Source organism: Barbatula barbatula (assembly GCF_947034865.1).
Source record: "Barbatula barbatula genome assembly, chromosome: 5".
Classification (NCBI taxonomy): domain Eukaryota; kingdom Metazoa; phylum Chordata; class Actinopteri; order Cypriniformes; family Nemacheilidae; genus Barbatula; species Barbatula barbatula.
In genome coordinates this window covers 902,757-922,872 of record NC_136769.1, presented here as the reverse complement: position 1 = coordinate 922,872, position 20,116 = coordinate 902,757, and the positions used below count along the sequence as shown (strand labels likewise).

Sequence of the window (20,116 nt, the reverse complement as noted above, 5' to 3'; positions counted from 1 at the left end):
CTCTCTCTCTCTGTGGGAGTGTTTTTCTTTACACTTTAAAGCATTCATAATATTTGTATTCACGCAAAAGTATTTTTATGAATGACTGCATTCATCACTGGCCACGCCTCTTTTGGTAGAATGGCTGCACGTCCGCGCTTTGATTGGCGACAGGACATCTAGTGGGCGTGGCTGAACGGAAGCGGTATAAAGACGAGTCGAGGGACGAAAACAAGAGCTGGAAATGTGCGCGCGCACGGGAATAAACGCGTTAAAACCCAATTAAACATCACACTGGAATTTACTGCGTTATTGTGAAGATGAGGGATTTAATGTGTCTGGTGATATTTTTCATAACCAGCTTTAGTTCGGTAAGTTTGCTGTAAATATACGTCGTTTCATTTAGGCTATTATATAATAAAACTGTTTAATAATATTGTCTATTATAATAATCATAGTCATTTTAATCATTTTATATTTAAAATTATAATTTTTGTAATATTTGTAGTCCAGCTTTGTAGACTACACTGTTGGCTCATTGACGTTTGTAAGTCACTTGACAGTAAAGTAAAGGAAAAACAGTAAGTAAGTAAATACATGTAGAGATTCAAATGTCTGAAGGAATTTGAAGGATTCAAAATGATCTTCACACTTTTGAGAGAGTTTCACCCTTCACAGATCCTCTGAGAGCCCTGCTGCTCATAAATAGCCGAGCAACAGGATTAAAATAACCAGTGTGCAACAATTCAGCCTTATACTCCACTCTATTACCCCCGCTCGCCCGCCCGGTCCAAAATCTGCCCCAGTCCCACAGAGTTATGCTTTGATCTCAGCAGCGCTGGACAACATGAATCAGTCTGAATGTCAAGGGGTTAAAGATCTCAGCTCCTGTGATTTTAAGATGCCGGGCGTGCTGGGCGTTCAGATAGAGATGCCAGAGAAACAGGTGCTGCGCTGTCAGAAATGAATGGATCGACATCAGACCGGGAAACCTTCAATCTTCACTTGACATGACACCATTCAATTACAATCTGTCTGTCTGATCTGTGCAGGTGAAAGCAGGGTGTGCCGGCGTGTGCGAGTGCCCGGCGGAGCGTCCCGTGTGCCCGCCGGGTGTGAGCGCTGTACCTGATGGGTGTGGCTGTTGTAAGGTGTGCGCCGCTCAGCTGAACGATGACTGTCATGCGGGACGACCATGTGACCATCACAAAGGTCTGGAGTGTAACTATGGAAACGACGTGACCAGTCTCCACGGAATCTGCAGGGGTGAGCGACAGACAGTTTTATAGTGTGTTACGCAGAGTGTGTGTAAATAACATCAGAAATTGTAGATGGTACTTTAGATTGTAGGGGAAACCCCAAACATCTCTTCACGCAGGTTTCTCACATACAGAGGTTATTTATTTCTATATTGAGGAGGTTGTTAGAGTTCTGAAGAGAGCTTTTTATTGGGTGGCTGGACGACATTGTAAACAAGTCAAAATTCCAGCACCTAAACATAGAGCCTCTCATAAAAGCAAAGGATTGAGTGTCTCTCTCTTTCTCTTTAACCCGTGGCGTGTAGTTTGTGTCTTTATCTCTGACGCTTCCTGTGAATCATGGTCAAGTTGTTCATAGTAATATGTTGCCGTCTAAATAAAAAGCTTTTTGGTGTATTACTATGGTAAATGTATGATGACAACGTTTCTGAGTGTATTTATTCATACAGCTATTCACTTACAGACTACAAAATTAACTTTTAATATCAAACCTTTTGCTTCGCTATGATTCAATTCAGTATTTTACCTTAAAGAGAAAAAGAAGAAAACTCTAAATGCTGCTTTTAGCTTCAGGATGGTGAGTCTGGAACAGGAATTTCTTAAATGAAACACAATGTGAGTTTCTTTCTTCTGCAGAACACAATAGAGGATATTTTGAAGAATGTCAATAATCAAACAACACTGAACTCCATTGACTTCCAGTGTATGAACACAAAACCACTCAGAAATGTATCAAATGTATTTGTGTTCCACTGAAGAAGAGTCACTACAGACTTTCAACCACATGATGAGAATGATGACAGAATTTAGATTTTGGCTGAACTTTCCCTTTAAATAACATGTGACATCTACTATGTCTTTTCTCAAACAGCTAAACATGAAGGGCGCTCGTGTGAATATAACGGTCGGATGTATCAGAACGGTCAGAGCTTCCGTGCCGGCTGTAAACATCAGTGCATCTGTATCGACGGAGCAGTCGGCTGCGCGCCTCTTTGCCCCACTGATATTCCTGTTGCCACGCCCTCCTGCCCTGCCCCCCGGCTGGTCAAAGTGCCCGGCCAGTGCTGCCCCAGTGTGGACTGTCACAGCAAATCCTCCGTCCTGCCGCCCATCTTCATACGGACAGAGCCGCCTCCATACCTGTTCCCAGACCTGCACACCTTCAAGAAGCCCGGACTAAAGCCACACCCCTACAGACCCAAAAACTCACTGAGCAATGAACTGATAGAGGTGGACAAAAAGTGGGAAACACCACGGAGTCGAAAGCACCTGCCAGGTGAGCGTCTTTATCAGCTAAACCAGCACAAGACCTACTAACATTAATATAATTATTATGCCGTTTTTGTATCGACATTTTAAGAACATTTAGCAATTACGGATAATGAATTCTCTTTTAAGGTTACTGCATACATCTTTTGACAACTTTTAGAGAACCTTTAGAGAATGCTAGCCAAAGTTCTGAGACCACTTTTGGTTTTGGTTCAATTAACAATCAGTCCCAATGTGAGCTGTGCCGGCTTCTCCTCCACGTATTTCTGTACCCGCTTGTGTTCTAAAATCCATCAGAGGTTTACCATTAGGTCCTTGTGCACCAGACCCACACACAGTTCATTATGTATGCCTCCCGACTGCTGAATGGTGCCTGTGTACTGACCTACGGTCTCTCTCTCACTCACTAGTATGGAAGCAAGCTGGGCGGCAATGTGTTGTCCAGACGACAAGCTGGACACCTTGTTCTCGCAGCTGTGGAATGGGGGTGTCCTCTCGGGTCACCAATGACAACACTCAGTGTAAACTGATGAAGGAATCCCGACTGTGCAACATTCGGCCCTGCAGCTCCTTGGCTGTGCCCGTGAAGGTGAATCTGTCTCTCTAACTCTCTCTCTTTGAACCGGCAAGTCATGAACCACCTGCTGCATAAAGTTAGACTGAATGACGAGAAAGAAAAAAAACGTAACGTTATAATAGTCCATGAATATGAAACACGCTGTCGGGATTTGGAGAAGATCTGATGGCTCACTGTGTTCAACAACTCGTATTTCACACCCACCCTATAGAATTAGACTCAATATCTCTATTTCTAGTGTTGCTATAATTAGCACGAACACAGTTAAAAACAGACCAAACTAAAGCTTTTACCCATGAGCACCTGTTAAAACCTACTGGTAGCTCCAAAGCCACTGCAGATCTAGACACTATGAACAAACCCAATGCTTGATGCTTTCTTGGTTAATTTAAACCAACCGTTAGATTTGTCCATGTTTTACCCAACCATGGATTGAAACACCCGACTTTTCTTTTAATATTGACTAACTGCAGCAAATGAAGTAAGACTGCGTAGTTTCACTTGAGTCATTCTTGTTTGTGGTATGACCACATCTATTTTTGAATGCAATCATGTTTAACCCTGTGTCTACCCTGTGTTTTACAGAAGGGAAGAAAATGCTCCCGTACCCAAAAGTCTCCGGAACCTCTCCGTCTGCATCACGCTGGCTGCCGGAGTGCTCAGCTCTATCAGCTCAACTACTGTGGCATGTGTGTGGACGGCCGCTGCTGCTCGCCTCGCCGCACGCGGACTGCCCACGTACTCTTCACCTGTCCTCGAGGCGAACGCTTCGAAAGGGCCGTCATGTTTGTGCAGTCCTGCAAATGCAACGACGAATGCGGCCACCTGAACGAATCGGCCCTGCCTCCCCAGCGTTGGCTGTATGGCGACACGCATAAGTTCATCGATTAGCACCTGTTTACTGGAAGCCCCCCGCCCTGCCCCATCCCAGCAGATCCCCAATAGAGTAGCGTTTCTAACTGTAACTGAGTAGACGCTAGACCAGGGCCTTCAACTGGAGTCCACATGGAGAAGGGGCCATTTTGGTATCCAAATCCTTTGGCCAGGAGTGGATAGGAGCTTTAGAATAGACGTCCTTCCTGATGGACATCGCCGAAGGTTGTTGAATCCGGGTCGTGAATATATAGGAATGAATTTTATGATTGGCTAGCCCTCACCGTGAGCAGTGATGCATTTTGCGTCTGCACAGGTGGACACGTGTAAACTTGTGCTGGTCGTCATGTGGATATCAAGCATGTTCTTTGTCATTACTCAACATTGGAGGAACATAAAGGGATTGGAAACACTTGGGACCAACCCTTCATCCTCAAAAATTTAATTTCCTGCAAAATCCAGCAAATGCTGAGGTACAGTACCTTGACAAGTCTCTGGAAGTAATCCAGGGTCTACCAGGGAGATATGGATTTGGCGCAGTTAAATCTAGACTCTACGTTGAGTCCCAAGAGACGTCTTGACTGGATTTGTGCTGTGGGACTCCATCAACTGACTGAGGGACATTGGCCAAGCACCACAGCACCCTGGCGTCAAAACACATCGACTCCCCAACACCAAGCTAATTACAAATCTTGTGCAAGAAAGGAACTCAGTGACCCTCTGGTTGGCAATACAAATATGTTAAAAACACCAGCATCTGATGTAAACATGTAATTTGAAAGTAATGGGTTGGACGTTCTCTCAAACGCTGCTCTGTAATCTACCATGTAATGCCCGTGTCTCGGGCGAATGGTGTTTTATGACCCATCTCTATTTCCGCCTGCTGGCACTGGTACATGAGCTGATGTAGGTTACGTCATCGGAGTCAGATTGAGGGTTTGATCAGACATTGAAACGCAGAAAGCCACGTTGTCTTGGGGTAAAGGTCAAAGACTGATTTTGTTCTAAGATACAAATAAACATTTCTAAAAAATGTAGATCCATTTTGTACATTTTCAAGTCACACGATGAGCCTTGTGTGTGGTTACCATGGTATTACTATACTATATCAGGCTGTTGCATTCTGGTCTAAAAGAGTCAATCCCTCGAACACCAAACTATATACAAATGATGGGTTGGTTTGGTTGTCTCATATGGACAAACCCAAGTGTGGGGTAAACTAACCCTAGAAAAAATTAAAGATGCTTGTTTGGCAGGACAGTCGCCATACAAAACTGCATCGTGTCATATAAAAACCATAAAACCTCAAATCAGAGTTCTGTAGTGCTGTCAATCAAAAGTCTTACGTATACAGGAAATGACATGAGCTAAGCAAGTTCCAGATTTAATCTGGTTTTAAAGTAGTCAGACCTCTATTAGTGCTGAAGAAAACCCCTCAGTACAGATTAAATGTGTCAAACTTTATATGGTCTAGCAAGCATCTTGTGTTTCTGTAATATTCACAAAGCAACTTTACTGCACTTGAACATTTTTAAATGGATGCGAGAAATATTGAATAAGCTACTTTATAAAACACATTCCGTCTAACTTCAAAAATATAAGACTTGCTTCAGTCTTCAGCGGCAGAAAAGCTCAAAAGGAAGACAAAGCTCTGTCAATCATGGTTCTTATGTGCATGCACAGGACAAGTTGTTGGATTGTAAGGAGCACAATTTACGATTTAGTATACAAGGATTGAACAATTCAGATTTATTAAGAGCAAAACCAAAGACCTCCTAAATTTTACAAACAATCATTTCACCAAAATAATTTTTAATGATGCAGGACAGCATTGATCTGGTGGAAATTTAACCATTACAACACTTCAGAAGATCGAAAACACATGACCAAGTCAAGTTGTAGTATAAAAAGATTTAATTTCATTAAAACCCAAAACATAAGTCAGAACAAAAATCATAACAGACATGATCATCGGCCAATCCAGAGACAAGTGAAAAACAAGCGTGGGTTTGAGGTAAAAGGGTTTTAAAATAAGAGGCCGTGACCCAACAGCTGGTGCTTTACTGGCGCTTCAGGACCTTCATCTGGACTGTTCAACTGCACGAGAAAGAAAAGCAGAGAGAAACGTCACATATCTACACAAGACACATAGATTACAGCAAACCATCACACAAGGGGAGACTTACTGTACGTAGAAATGTCAATTTCCTCAGGTAACTCTGCAACGTTGACCTCAAATCGATCCTGCACGTCATTCAAAATTTTGGCATCTGCCTCATCAGACACAAATGTGACTGCTAAACCTTTTGTGCCAAATCGACCTGCACGAGCCACCTGAAATAAGATGAGATTGTTTAAAACCCAGTCCTCAGAGGACGAACAGTGATTCAAGACTAATAAATCAGCATGTCTGTACCCTGTGCAGATATGTGTCTGAATCCTCAGGCATGTCGTAGTTGAAAACGATGTTGACCCTCTCTATGTCCATTCCTCGACCGAACAGGTTTGTAGCCACTAGAATTCTCCTCTGGAAGTCTTTGAACTGCTGATACCGTGACAATCTCTCTTCCTGAGCCATTCCCCTATGGATGGCAATGGCAGGGAAATTCTGCTCCACCAGCAACTGTGAGAGCGCCACGCAACGCTGCACAGACTTCACGAATATCACCACCTGTAGGACGACAAGCATTACAACAACACTGAACTCAAGACAGTTTCCCTCAAATGTGTTCTGTACGTTAACTAATAAACAAAACAATGCAGGATGAGATTGAAGCCGTGGCTTCAGAGCAATGAGAACTACGCAGCGCTATAGGTTAAAGTTTAAGGAGACAGTCTCGCCGTTGCTCACCTGGTTGAACTCCAGGACGTCAAGCAGGTCGAAGAGTTTGCGGTTCTTCTCACTGTCCTTCAGTTTGCAATAGTACTGCTGGAGACCATGAAGGGTCAGTTTCGTCTCATCGTCCACAAACACTTCCATTGGCTGAGGACACAAGTCACACGATTAATCTCTTACAAACACTAGCCGCGGTCACGAACTACTTGAACATTCATTCGCTGTGAATCCACACAATAACAGCCTAAAATAAATGAATGCAGGCAACATTAGATTAGAAAACAGATTCACTCACATCCTGCATGAACTTGCGGCAGACGGGTCGAATCTCTTTACTGAGGGTCGCGCTGAACATCATACACTGTTTCTCATGGGGGGTCATTCTGAAGATATCCTGAACGTCACGTCTCATATCTGACAAACACAAAGGATTTTTAGGATGCCGTTGAATCTCTAGTTTCTGAAATGAACGAGACCAAGTCGAATGGTGATCACATGCTCACCCAGATGCTCTAACATCTTGTCACACTCGTCCAGAACAAAGTGCTTGACGTTCTTCAGATTGAGGGTCTTGTTTCGGACCAGAGCAAGGATTCGCCCAGGCGTGCCCACCACGATGTGAGGGCAGCTCTTCTTCAGAACGTCCTCGTCCTTCTTTATAGACATGCCACCGAAGAACACGGCCACCTTTGCCGTGGGCATGTACTTAGAGAAACGCTCGTACTCCTTACAGATCTGAAACGCCAGTTCACGTGTGTGACACATGACCAGCACAGACACCTGAACAACCACACGTTCAGATTAGTGTCACGTCAAAGTCAAGACTCTTTATAGTGAATGTCATCATTACAGATCACACGTTTATGTATTATAAGTGGACATTTTCATTTCAAGACTTGATTAATAAATTCAAACTGACCTGTCCATCCACAGGCTCGATCTGCTGTAGGGTGGCAAGCACAAACACAGCTGTCTTTCCCATACCAGACTTAGCCTGGCACAAGATGTCCATGCCGAGGATCGCCTGCGGGATGCACTCGTGCTGCACTGAAAACAAAGCGACAATACACGGTTGATATCCAGAAACAAAAATGAAAAGGGAGGCGTGAAAAAACACTCGCTCATACCCTCAGACGGATGCTCAAAACCACAGTCCACAATGGCCCTCAGCAACTCTGGTTTGAGCAGAAAGTCTCTGAAGCCGGAGCTGTGGATGGAGACGTATGACCCCTTCACGTCCTTCTTGCCCACCGGGGTGTCGCTCTCCGGGGCTCCCTGAGGCTCCTCTTCCTCTTCATAATCCAAAAGCTCGTTGTCAACGTCATTCTCGGCCATGCTGGAGTCAGAACACCACACACATTAACACCTCAACAGCTGCGATTCGGCCTAAACTAATACTTCCTGTTAACCAGGATGCACTTGGTTTTGAGGTCTTAGATTAGCATTGAAACCAGTATTGTGAAACAAACGTACGACGCTTGTAATCATAAAATACAACGGTATTGTGACGGTACTTGAGCTAAGAACTCGTTTATCATTAAAGACTCATGATGATGCGGTATTACCACGATACCACACCCCCCCCCCCCCACCACCGGCTTCATACGGGCCTGTGTATATAATATACAGCCATTCAAACGCGTTAGTACTCGTAATGTAGAATCAAATTAAGCTACACATCTGCTATACACGTCTTACTGCGAAGATGGACACGTAATGTTGCTTAGCAACAATAAAACTCGTCCTATTGTAGAACTACACGGAATACAACCATGAACGCGCGCGGACAAAAGAGCGGCTCGAGCAAACGGGCGGATAAATCACGATTACCGCGAAAACTAACACATACCTGCACGCTTGATTTAGATTTACAACATTGACACACTTAATTCCCATAAAACGGCGAAACGCAATCATTCACGTAAAAAAAGAACGAACTAACGCGCGCGCTGTTGTTGGCACGCACCGCTAACATGCTAACGACGACACAAAACAACTGATCCTCCTGAATGACGAAAGACTGATAAATGAAAATAAAAAGTTGAAATAAAAAGCGCACAACGCTTCAGTAAATAATAAACTGTGAAAGAAACCAGTAAGAACTTTATATACACCGAAGTGAATCATTCGTCGTTACCTTCAGGTTACTGTGGACTTCAGTTGTTACTACACGAGCGCTGCTAGCTACCTCCAATCGCACGCGCCAGGCCGCGGCTTATACTTCCGTCCGGATGTCCCGCCCACCGAATAACGCGTACGGTCATTGGTCTTCGTTCACGCCAATTCTGAAACGCATCACAAGACGCAGCGACGTGATTGGATATTAGAGCTGCCATTGTGAGAATCGCGTTTATCCTTTCATTGGGCGGATGAGCGATAGGCGGGACTTTCGTAATTTCACAACTGACCGTGAGATGAAACGAAACACATTTTAAACGGGACATCATGTAAATAACGAACTTGTACTAATGTTCAGTGTGTTTTATTTGTGTTTATTGTTTTATTTGCAGTAGAGCCACGGATATTCTTTGTTCACAAAACCCAAGCTCTACATTAACATTCAGCAAGTGTTAAAAACATTGTTTTTGTCAACAATAAGTGTAGTCTACAAAGCTTCTGTGTGCGTGCAGGAATAGAGTTATAGTTTTATACATCTTTAAGACATTTGAAAGTCATTGTCTCTTTATCTGCCTCCAGTTCCCATGTATGCTAGGTTCCGTATTTATTCTTTCAACTTTTTTTATTTAAACGTCTGACTACTAATGTACACAGAATCTCCCCTCTCATTTTGAGATTATTTGCTGGAACGCATAGGCGGAGTTTGACATTCGAGCCAGGGGGGGCAAAAAAAAAATTCATTGTAGCAGCTGGCCTGGGCTATCAATTGGGGAACACAGCACTAACACATATGGACACAACAAACATGCTAAATAAACACATATATTTATTTTTAACCCAAAGAAGAAGAAAAAACAGGACAACAATACAAACATTCTATTAGTAAACAGGTAAGCCACTTGACTTTGCATCGCATCTTCGGACACAATTAGGATCACGCAGTAAAATGCGGACCACTTTTGTTAAAATATTATCTTCAACCAAAACGAAAAGATTTTTAAAGTTTTTCTTTCCTTTTTTCAAAACACATTGTGGCAATGAGAGCGATTAAAAAACAAGTTATATTTCGTATTTTGTTGTACTTCATGAAACATTTAAAACATTTTGAGACAAGGGGAAAAAATAAAAAAGACGCCATGTGAGAGGCTACAGTATGCATAGATACAAAATTGCCTTTCTCTTATAAGTGTGACAAGACGGAACGTTTTCAAAAGACAGTCACACAATACTCCGCACTTTTAATTTTTATATCAGTGGGACCCCCGTCCCCATCCCTCAAAAGACAGCATATTGAAAGCAGTGTGTTGAGTTTAAAGCAGTTATTTGGCAGAGAAATCAAATTTACAGACCTAGACATTGTCCAGACTAGTGCAACAGTAATTTTCGTTTTTTGCGTCCAGCATATGCGTCGATAATGGTCTCATGAGAGCTTGGCCGTAATGTCGCTTTCGATGTGAAGGATCGCAAGAGAGGAAAACCTGGCTGCTCCCATCGTCAACCGCAGCCAGTTCCTTATCCTTATTTAATATATTTATAATATATACTTTTTTTAAAGAATGCAATTATTTTTTTTGTTGAAACAATGCAATTACCCGTTTCATCCGCCAGGGGGGGCAATGCTCCCCCTGCCCCCCCGCAAACTCCGCGCATGCTGGAACGTCATAAAAAATCCAGCTGTGATTACAATTCTCTTGGTTAGCAGTATATTCACGACTACGTGTCTACGTGGATGTTAAAGAGATTTATTTTAGCAAGAATAGTTCAGTTCGGTTTACATGGCCAGATAAAATCTGAGGTTTTATATCCGAGACTCCAGCGCTGAGTGAAAGCTCCACTGCGCTGTGGTAAACGCAGGGAAGCAGTCGGAATTGGGTCTGGATGGAGATTCTGAGGAAGGACAGGACAAGACGTCTCTGATCTGTCGAGGTAACGTGTGCATCAGCCAGCTTTCCACTAACAGACCTCCTCCACGAAGCCCAACACAACCTCCCAGAGCCACGGGCAGCTCCTCCAGACAGTTTCCCCGCACGTCCAGTCGAGAGAGCAGACGCAGACCGCCCAAACCAGGACCCAAAGACACCAGCGAGTTATTAGACACGTTCAAGTTGCGCAGTTCCACGCAGTAAGCGAACAGCTCCTCGGGTAGATGTTCCAGCCGGTTCCCCATCAGATCAAGTTCAGCGAGGAGTTTCAGAGCTCTCACCTCCGCCGGCAGCTCCTCCAGGAGGTTTCCAGCCAGCAGGAGGCGTCGCAGCCGATGCAGCGTGCAGAGAGCCGACGGAAGATTCTGCAGCTGGTTGTGAGACAAATCCAGGAGCTCCAGCGAGCGCAGAACTCCAACGCTGACGGGCAGTGCCAACACGTTATTGTGTGCCAACCGCAGACACGACAGATGGTGCAGGTGTTGCAGTCCCAGCAACTCCTCCAGCGTGCGCAGGCCGTTGTGTCGCAGGTCCAAACTGCGCAGACCCGTCAGTGCTAGCAGTGCAGACGGCAGCCGTTCCAGCTGGCAGCCCTGCAACTGCACTTCAGCGAGTCCGGTCAGACGTCTCAGTCCGGTCAACACCAGCAGTCTGGTGCCCTCGTTGTGTATCTCCAGTCTCATCAAACTGTCCGACACCTCGCTCAGCTCCCCGGGGATCTTCTGCAGCGTCCCGCGCAGCACCAGGACACGCAGGTGACGCAGCTGTCTCAAGCTGCCGAGGGCCCAGCCGCGTCCCATCCCGCCCTCGCTGCTCATCCTGCCGGTGAGGTGCAGCTCCTGCAGGCCGCGGAGCGAGTACATCCACAGCGGGATGTCAGTGGGTTGGGTGAAGGTGACATGCAGCGTCTCCAGGTGCTCCTGCAGGTGTCGCAGTGCTCCGGGCTCCACTGATGCTGAGCAGTGATACAGATGCATCTCTCTGATGAAAGAAGAATCAACAGCTACTGTCTAAATATAATCAGAATGTAAATAAGGATGTTTTTTATGGATTTTTCTGCTGCTGACATGTGTTTAAAACAATATGCACCGATCTTTCAATTAAAGCTGAAATGAAATTGAAGTCTGAGTCTTAAATTAAAGTCATATTTTCTTTTTACCTATTTTTTGTCATTCTATTTGATCGAAAAAAAATACAATTTAAATTTCATTAAAATGTTTGATTCACAGCATGTATATATATATATATATATATATATGTATATGTATATTCATTTAAAACATACTACTAGTTAAGGGTCCCTTTACTGAAATGTTTCTCATGATTGAACCTTTATTTAATAAAATGTTTTTTTTTTAAATAAAGACAAAAACATGTTTTTGAAATGGATGAATTGCGCCCGAATATTGTCATCTCAAGGTCAGACCCGCCAAAAATCTATTACTAATACTTTTTGTGGATTTTTCTCATCTCTCCTAAAGCTTTCTGAAAAACTCAGAAGCACGTGAAATGTGTGTAAATGTGTCTACGTCATGTGTCACACCTGAGAGCAGTCATGTTGGATATCTGCGTTGTGAGTTTGGCGTCTGGGATCAGCTCTAACTTCAGCACCTGAAGCTGGTTGAGTGTGAAGAGAGCGGGCGGAAGATGTGGAAGAGCCACGAGCTGAAGAAGAGAACGACCCTCAGGGTCACATGTGATCATTGACCTCAGACGTTCAGATCCCCAGCGACGCTCCACGCTTTCCTCCAGCAGTCGAGTCTCGCTGACCGGTGACAGAAACACAGACAGACGCTGAGACAGAAGTGGATCGTACTGATCGGCCATGTGTAACAGAAACGCCAAATCATTGTGAAGATCCGGCACATCTAACATAGATCCTGTCTCACGCGGCCTCTGGAAGGAATACTGCCTCAAAGACCTGAGAAATCCAGAAATAAAGTCAAGAGGTTTCTTTTTCATAGCTCAGAAGATTTAGTTAATAGAGTTGTCTCAGTTGTTTCCATTTAAACAGCTCAGGAAACGTAAAAAGAGAATGAAACGAGAGTGGAATTGTGTAAACACATGAAGAGGATGGAGGTGTAAAATGAAAGAAAATCTGGATTTGACTCCATTTGATGAGAAATGTTTGAGTTCATATTGAGATCTTCAATAACATTGACTTTTGATTGCAGACAAAGCAAACCTGAGCTCAGTTTGACAAAAGTTTGCTCTCCATTTAATCTCACTGATGTCTAGGAGAAATAACTGATATTCTAAGCAATGATATGAGGAAACATCATACTTGTGACAGATCCACAGGAGCGTGTAGACGGCGATGATGCCGAACAGGACGAGCAGTGAGATGTACGTCTGCATGAGTTTGCGCAGGATGGAGGAGAGCGAGTGACTGCACTGGTATGTGTTGTATCCGGTCAGCGCGTGTGTCTGCGGTCTGCAGACGTGACTGAAGGTGATGGAGTTCAGCAGCGGAGTCACGTAACTCACGATCAGAATGAACTTCAGCACTTTAAACACAGTCTGAGCGGTGTACACCTGCACACAAACAACATCTCACAGTCATGCATGCCATGAAATATTCATGTTGTTGCAGCGCTGCTAAATGATTGCTAGGCTGTTATGGGTCATTATTGAGCTGTTGTTGCTTGGGTTTTAAAACAGCCCAATGGTTTTAAAATGATGACTGGTTGAAATACTAACAAACCCAACTGTTTGGTTATGAATAAATCTGTGATGGGTGGAAACATCCCAGCAAGCTGTAGCTGGAACGTTGCTAGATGGTTACTAAAGGGGTTCTCACTATGTTTCTGGTTGCCGTGTCATTACTATGTGGTCTAATGTGTTGTTATCTGTCAGCTTTATAATTTCTTAAATTGTGTGGCTGTTTGCCAGTATGTTGTTGCTAGGCTGGTTGTCATGGCATTGCTAAGTTATTAGGCTATTGCTTGGCTATATTGGTCCGTTACAGTTGCTAGGGTGTTCTGAATGGTTGCTAAGTAAGAGAGGCCTGTGTGCTTTGGTGGGTTGCAAGTGTGTTGTTATGCAGTTGCTATGGGGTTCTGGTTGGTTTCCAGGATATTATAATGCAGTTGCTATAGTGGTTTCAGTAGTTGACAAGTGAAATGAATTAGGTCACCTTATAGATAACATCTGAGCTCTCGCAATGTGCACGGAACCTGCGGACTCTCTCGAACAGCGCTCGCGCCTGTTCACGATCGCTACGATCTAACGGTGCCGCCGCCCGAGAACCTTCCAGTGGAACCTGTGACGTCTGCGGGGGCATCACACCCTCCACCGTTGACAGACCAGAGAGTGCAGAGCAGCGAGAGCCAGCAGAAGGGCACGGGGACGGTTGAGTAGATCCGCTATCAGCCGCTGCCAGCAGGGGGCTGTCAGTCCCAGAGTCCACGCTTGACCTGTGTGTTTTAGAGGAGCATGATGCCTGACCTCTGGGTGGCACCGTCTGTTCCGTCTCTGAGAAGCGGGTCGTGTCCAGTCTGGCCGTGTGGGACAGAGCCCGGGTCGTCCAGGGCGATTCGCAGCATTTGGCGAGGAGAGACAGAAAGTGCTCGATTCGGGCTGACGTCAGAGGAAAATGAAACCAGAAGCAACCGCTGACCAGCAGAATCAACGTGTGCAGCAGCGTGACGTACGGCAGAAAGCGCGAGTACCACGGTAAAGCCTCGTGATAACACACGTGACTGATGTAGACGTACTGCTGGAAGTCCAGGTTGGTACGTCGACCCCTCGCCAGACTGGTGAAGAGTGGGTCGGGCTCTGTGGAGGAGCTGGAGTTACCGGAGGAGGAACTCACGGGAACACACACAACACCGTCACGTGACAGCAGCAGAGTCCCTGCGAGGACGGACACCATCAGCATCAGCACCAGCAGATGATCCATGAACACCTCCCACCACGGCTTTAACAGCTTATAACTGCCCTGACGCTCACCCACCGACCACAGCTCAGAGAGAGAGAACATCACCTGACATCACGGAGAGACAGAGAGAGAGAGAGAGAGAGAGAGAGAGAGAAGGCGTTAACCGATGTCTCTGCAAATCAAGTCCAACCAAGCTATTTCAACATTTGATGATTTGTTTGTCTAGGAGGTGATTTTTGTCCATTTTTACATTCACTTTTAGAATAAACTTTGAGAAAAACACACGTTAAGCTCTGAACGGTTTATAAAATACAAATACTGTTAAAGATTTAAGTCATACCATCTGTTGCGCCATTCAAATCTCAAATATGTTAAAAAAGTACTTACTCTGATGTGACCGTCCACTATTGTACAACTTCAGAGTGTTCAGTCCAGTGCAGACCGGTTTCTCCAACAATACCTCTCAAACTTCACTAACTTTCCCCTGTTTTCAGAGAGAGAGAGAGAGAGAGACCCTCACACAGCTTTGAGATCACCATGGCCACCTGCACACAATAGCTGCATTCACATCACGTAATCCAGCGCAGAAATTAAGTGATTTAACTGTTACAATTTAAACATACATGCTCACTTTTCATATAACTGTTTCCCTATATTCAAACATATTAATTTCATAAAACATAACAATTAATTAAAAACGATTACAATATGTTTGTATCATAAATCTACATTTCTTCTGGGGCTTCTTCAGAGTTGGCATGTTGTTTGGATCATGGCTCTGCTCATTCAATGATGATGCACAAGGACTTTCTGTTTGTCCTTTAATATCTACTTGAACTCTTTTGTTTCTAAAAACAACTAGGCTAAATATTCTGAAAGTAAGGCGCTGCTAAAACAACACATTTCAGACATTTCAGAGAGATCAATGTTTTTAGAAATAATATGAATGTGTGTAATGTAGTTGAACAGCAGGTGTCAGTAAAAGCTTGGTTCACATCAATGAAAACTCCACGGCACCCTTCTTCAAACACAAATCTGATGTAGTCTGGTAACCCAGCCGTCTTAAAACTCACAGTTAGTTCAACATAAAGATGTGTTTGAAGCTAAATTGTTATGTTAACTTATATCTTTACGTTGAATCAACTAAACATTTTACGCAGCCGAGTTAAACCAAAAAAAAAATCTGCTGAATCCATATTTATAATTATTAAGAGATCACCCCAAAAATGAAGAGATTCTGTCATCGTTTATTCTCCTCTTGTGTTTGTAAATGTGACTCTTTCTTCAGACCCTAACCCACACAAAAGAAGATATTTTGAGAAATGTCTCAGTGGTTTTGTGTTCACTCAATGGAAGTCAATGGAGTTCAGTGTTGTTTATCGACATTCTTCAAAATATCTTCTGTTGTGTTCTGCAGAAGAGAGAAACTTACACAGGTTTGATTTGACACAAATGATGAGAATTCTTATTTTTTTGCAAACGCCTTTTAAACAGGCGTTCACTTTGGCCCTCAATTTAGTTTTTCAACACTTTTTATTCAATCTTGAAGTGTTCACAAACTACAGAACAATGCTGTTAGTATCTGTAGAGATGATAACATGACAATGAATGTTTGATAGTGTGCAAGAAACCCCCCCATTCATAAAGCAACACCTTTAGTTCTCGTGTGATGGGGATTTACAGCAAACCCACACATCAGATTACTTCACAACACTTACAGATAACAACAACAACTGCTGAAATCTGACGATGACAAATCATCTTTATCTTTTATTTATGACACCACCACACTTTAAAAGCTTAACAATTTAGTTTCAACGTAGTCTCAGATGTTTCTCTCAGTTGAGATAATAGAAAATGTAATAAGAGTGTCATTGTTCACACACATGAAGAGTCTGGAGGTGTAAATGAATGCAGATTGTAGGGGTGAAATATTCTGAATTTGAGTAAATGTGAAGAGAAATGATTGTTTTCTCTGGAAAATAATTGTGATTTTCCTTTCTTGTGAGTTACAGCAAGTTATATTTAAAGTGACAGTTCACCCAAAACTGAAAATTCTGGCAGGACATTTTAAGAAAGCTGGTAACGGCGATACCCATTGACTTCTACTGTGCAAACAAAATCCACGCAAGTCAATGGGTGCTTCTGATGTTCGGTCACTATCCATCTTCAAAATATCTTTTGCGTTCTGCTGAACAAAGAAAGACGTGAGCATGAACAAATGATGACAGATTTTGTGGGTGAACTGTCCCTTTAATGACCACAATGAACCTGAACAGACAAACATGTGATCCACACAAATCAATAATCTGCAAATGCACACAATGTGTAAGAGTAATGCGTGTGTGTGCTTTTTGTGCTTGGATACATTAGTGTGTGTGTGCGTGTGTGTGCGTGTGTGTGTGTGTGCGTGTGTGTGTGTGTGTGTGTGTGTGTGTGTGTGTGTGTGTGTGTGTGTGTGTGTGTGTGTGTGTGTGTGCGCATCTCCTGTATGGACGTGTGGTTTCACACCTCTGGTTCTTCTACAGGGTGGAGTGTGAGAGTTTACAGAGCTTCACGCCCTCCAGAATAATTCCTCTCTTCTATTTATAGTGAAGAATTATGATGCTGCAGAAGTGTGCTAGGCTTTAATTGACTAGTTTTGATGCACTTATGTTTTTTGTTGCCTATGTTGTTATAATTCCTTTTTAATGTAATAATTCATTTAGCAAAAGAGCCATTACTATTATACACATAAATATACAGTATATACATTTCAATGACTTCAATATTAATAACTTGATTTTTGTCCACAGACCAGACCACAGTCTCACTTATGGTCCCTGTGGGGATCACTTGTTCTTTTCCTTCGATAAGATAACATGTCCACAGACAATTCAAAAACACACGTCTGGAGCTCCATTATATCTAACATACAACAACTTAAAACTGGCACGTTCCTGTAGTACTGACAAGGGTGTAACTTGGCTTTGAGATGTGGGGGGGACACAAATGGGGGATTTGTTTTTATTTGAATCCCATTTCCTGCATTTACATACATTAATGGACCACGGTGACACAAAATCCATGTAATAATGGATCTTCTGCATGAAGTCCATAAAGTGCGGATGGAGGGAAGCAAGTGATTTTCTCCAAAGGGAATTCACCATCACAAACTCACTCAATGTCATGCATCGTTTGGATCGTTCAAATGGATTAAGCCATGAATCCACACAGGGTTTTTATTGTGTAGTAAAGGTTGATGTTTATGAAGGGGGGGAAATGGGAGTATTGACTGAGAAACAGAGTTTGTAATGGTTTGTAAACCCGAATCTGCGGTCGGAGGAGATGAGCCGGATGACTTTCTAAAACACAGCTTAACAAAGAATAGGGAAGCCCACATTTCGGTCAAGCTGAAATAATGAATATAAATGTGAATAGTTAATTTATTAGACACTAGCCATACACAAACCAGAGGTTAACTGCGGGTAAGGCATATGTGCAGGGCATGTCTTGTGATATCTGTAGTTTCTGAAGGAGGAATCTAAAGACCTGAAATTTCCTTTGAGTTCTTTCTTGTGATGATAGCGACAGTGAGTCTGTCAAATGTTCTGCATGAGTCTGATGATATCATACAGTGAAACTGTGAGTATTTTGAGTATATCACAGCAGAGCCATTCCCACACCCACTGAAGAGCTCACTGGAAATCAAGAAGACAATCACACAGATGGTGTGAAAACTGACCTTCAGCTCATGAGATTTCAGAACATTGTAAAGACATCGCGTGGGCTTTTCTGAGACGATGTAATCTTGCTATAAGTCATCATCCTTCACTATCTGCCTACAACTGTCAAACATTTCATCTGCTGACACGTTTCAAATCATTGACAGGCGTCAGAACACCACCATTATTTCTTCAAGACATCAAGGAGATTAAATACAGAGCAAATGGAAACTTAAGTTTGAATCTCATCCAATATTGAGAAAAACAGTCAAAATCCGATGAACGTCTCTGTCATCATTAGAGATTGAGAAGAGACGTCAACAATGTGTCACGTCTCCAATCAAAAGTCAATATTATTGAAGATCTCAAAATGAACTTTTCTCATCAAATTTACCCACATACTTAATTCTCATCAAATGTCGTCTGTTATTCTCCATCCTGTGGTTGTAAACCTGTGTGTGAGTCTTTCTTCAGTAGAACGCAAAAGAAGATATTTCCAGAAATGCCTCAGTGGTTTTGTGTTCACACAATGGAAAACACTCGAAAGTGTTATCAAAATGTAAAAGCCTTTATTGACACCTGGCCTTAGGTGACATATCACGAACACGCATTGCGGCTAACATGATGGGATGGCTGACAAACGAGGAGGAATAAATGATGAAAGAATTCTCATCTTGGGGAGAAACTATTCCTTTAAGAATCGTCTTGGCGCATGTTTTGCATGAGAAGTATAGCAGATCTTTCTTTAAATCAACCCGAGTGTGGTCAAAGTGTCCAGATACTCTATTGTGGTCACTGTGTGATGTGTTTGTGTGTGTGTTATGTAAAGAGCAGGATATGTTTGCGGGTCCATATAAAGAGGGACAGAAGGTGTGTCGTGAGAAAGTCACACATTTGTTTGTCACTCACTCATCTTGTTTTATCACTATAACCACAAATGCATGCCGATGTGACCTACTGACAGATAATGGACATCATGCCGTGAAGCTCTCACAAAACTCATCTTATCGACAACTTACATCACGAAATCTGTCGATACTCGTCAAAATGTAAAACCTGTGGTGTGATATCACATCACAATAAACCTTTACACGTGAGCTTCATTTACATCTGTAGCACAAACACGCTCAAGTTTATTCCTTTATCATTAAAATCATTCAACACGTTGATGTGTTCATATGAAATCATATCATTATAGATTCAAGGTTCAGATTTAAGATAGTAAGATAAAAAATACTTATTTTTATTTTATAAGAACAGTAATAATGATTTTTTTAAAATATGTTTTTAGTTTAAAGTGCGTTTTTGCTCATTGAAGCACAGATGTAAAGCAGTGTGTGAGAGGCACACACACGTGCACACACGCACACACACAATCATGCGCGCATGAACACACGCAAACACACACGCACAAGCACGCAAACACAAACACATGTGGATAGACAAACACACGCGCACACACAATCATGCGCGCATGCGCACACGCAAACACACACGCACAAGCATGCAAACACATGTAGATACACAAACACACGCGCACACACAATCATGCGCGCATGCGCACACGCAAACACACACGCACAAGCATGCAAACACATGTAGATACACAAACACATGCGCACACACAATCATGCGTGCATGCACACGCACAAGCACGCAAAGACACACAAACACATGTGGATACACAAACACACGCGCG

The 20,116-nt window shown here is 43.1% G+C and overlaps 3 protein-coding genes across 3 annotated transcripts; 1 reads left to right on the top strand and 2 right to left on the bottom strand.

The window, feature by feature from the left end:
• The first annotated feature begins 214 nt into the window (after positions 1-214).
• LOC306894230 (CCN family member 1) lies at positions 215-5,264 on the top strand. Its single transcript, XM_079456594.1, has 5 exons — positions 215-350; positions 1,032-1,245; positions 2,110-2,514; positions 2,918-3,096; positions 3,670-5,264. The coding sequence occupies exons 1-5, from the start codon at positions 300-302 to the stop codon at positions 3,973-3,975; spliced, it is 1,155 nt and encodes a 384-aa protein (XP_079312720.1). The 5' UTR covers positions 215-299; the 3' UTR covers positions 3,976-5,264.
• Positions 5,265-5,381: 117 nt separating this feature from the next.
• On the bottom strand, positions 5,382-9,049 carry ddx39ab (DEAD (Asp-Glu-Ala-Asp) box polypeptide 39Ab). Its single transcript, XM_079457144.1, has 9 exons — positions 8,931-9,049; positions 7,921-8,129; positions 7,713-7,840; positions 7,297-7,573; positions 7,089-7,207; positions 6,809-6,940; positions 6,374-6,628; positions 6,144-6,291; positions 5,382-6,054 (listed from the first exon to the last, which is right to left on the bottom strand). Exons 2-9 carry the CDS (start codon positions 8,126-8,128, stop codon positions 6,038-6,040), a joined length of 1,284 nt encoding a protein of 427 aa, XP_079313270.1. The 5' UTR covers position 8,129; positions 8,931-9,049; the 3' UTR covers positions 5,382-6,037.
• A 217-nt stretch (positions 9,050-9,266) lies between these two features.
• LOC306894515 (volume-regulated anion channel subunit LRRC8D) lies at positions 9,267-15,210 on the bottom strand. Its single transcript, XM_079457143.1, has 6 exons — positions 15,101-15,210; positions 13,970-14,818; positions 13,118-13,368; positions 12,377-12,754; positions 10,564-11,814; positions 9,267-9,594 (listed from the first exon to the last, which is right to left on the bottom strand). The coding sequence occupies exons 2-5, from the start codon at positions 14,813-14,815 to the stop codon at positions 10,710-10,712; spliced, it is 2,580 nt and encodes an 859-aa protein (XP_079313269.1). The 5' UTR covers positions 14,816-14,818; positions 15,101-15,210; the 3' UTR covers positions 9,267-9,594; positions 10,564-10,709.
• Positions 15,211-20,116: the final 4,906 nt, after the last annotated feature.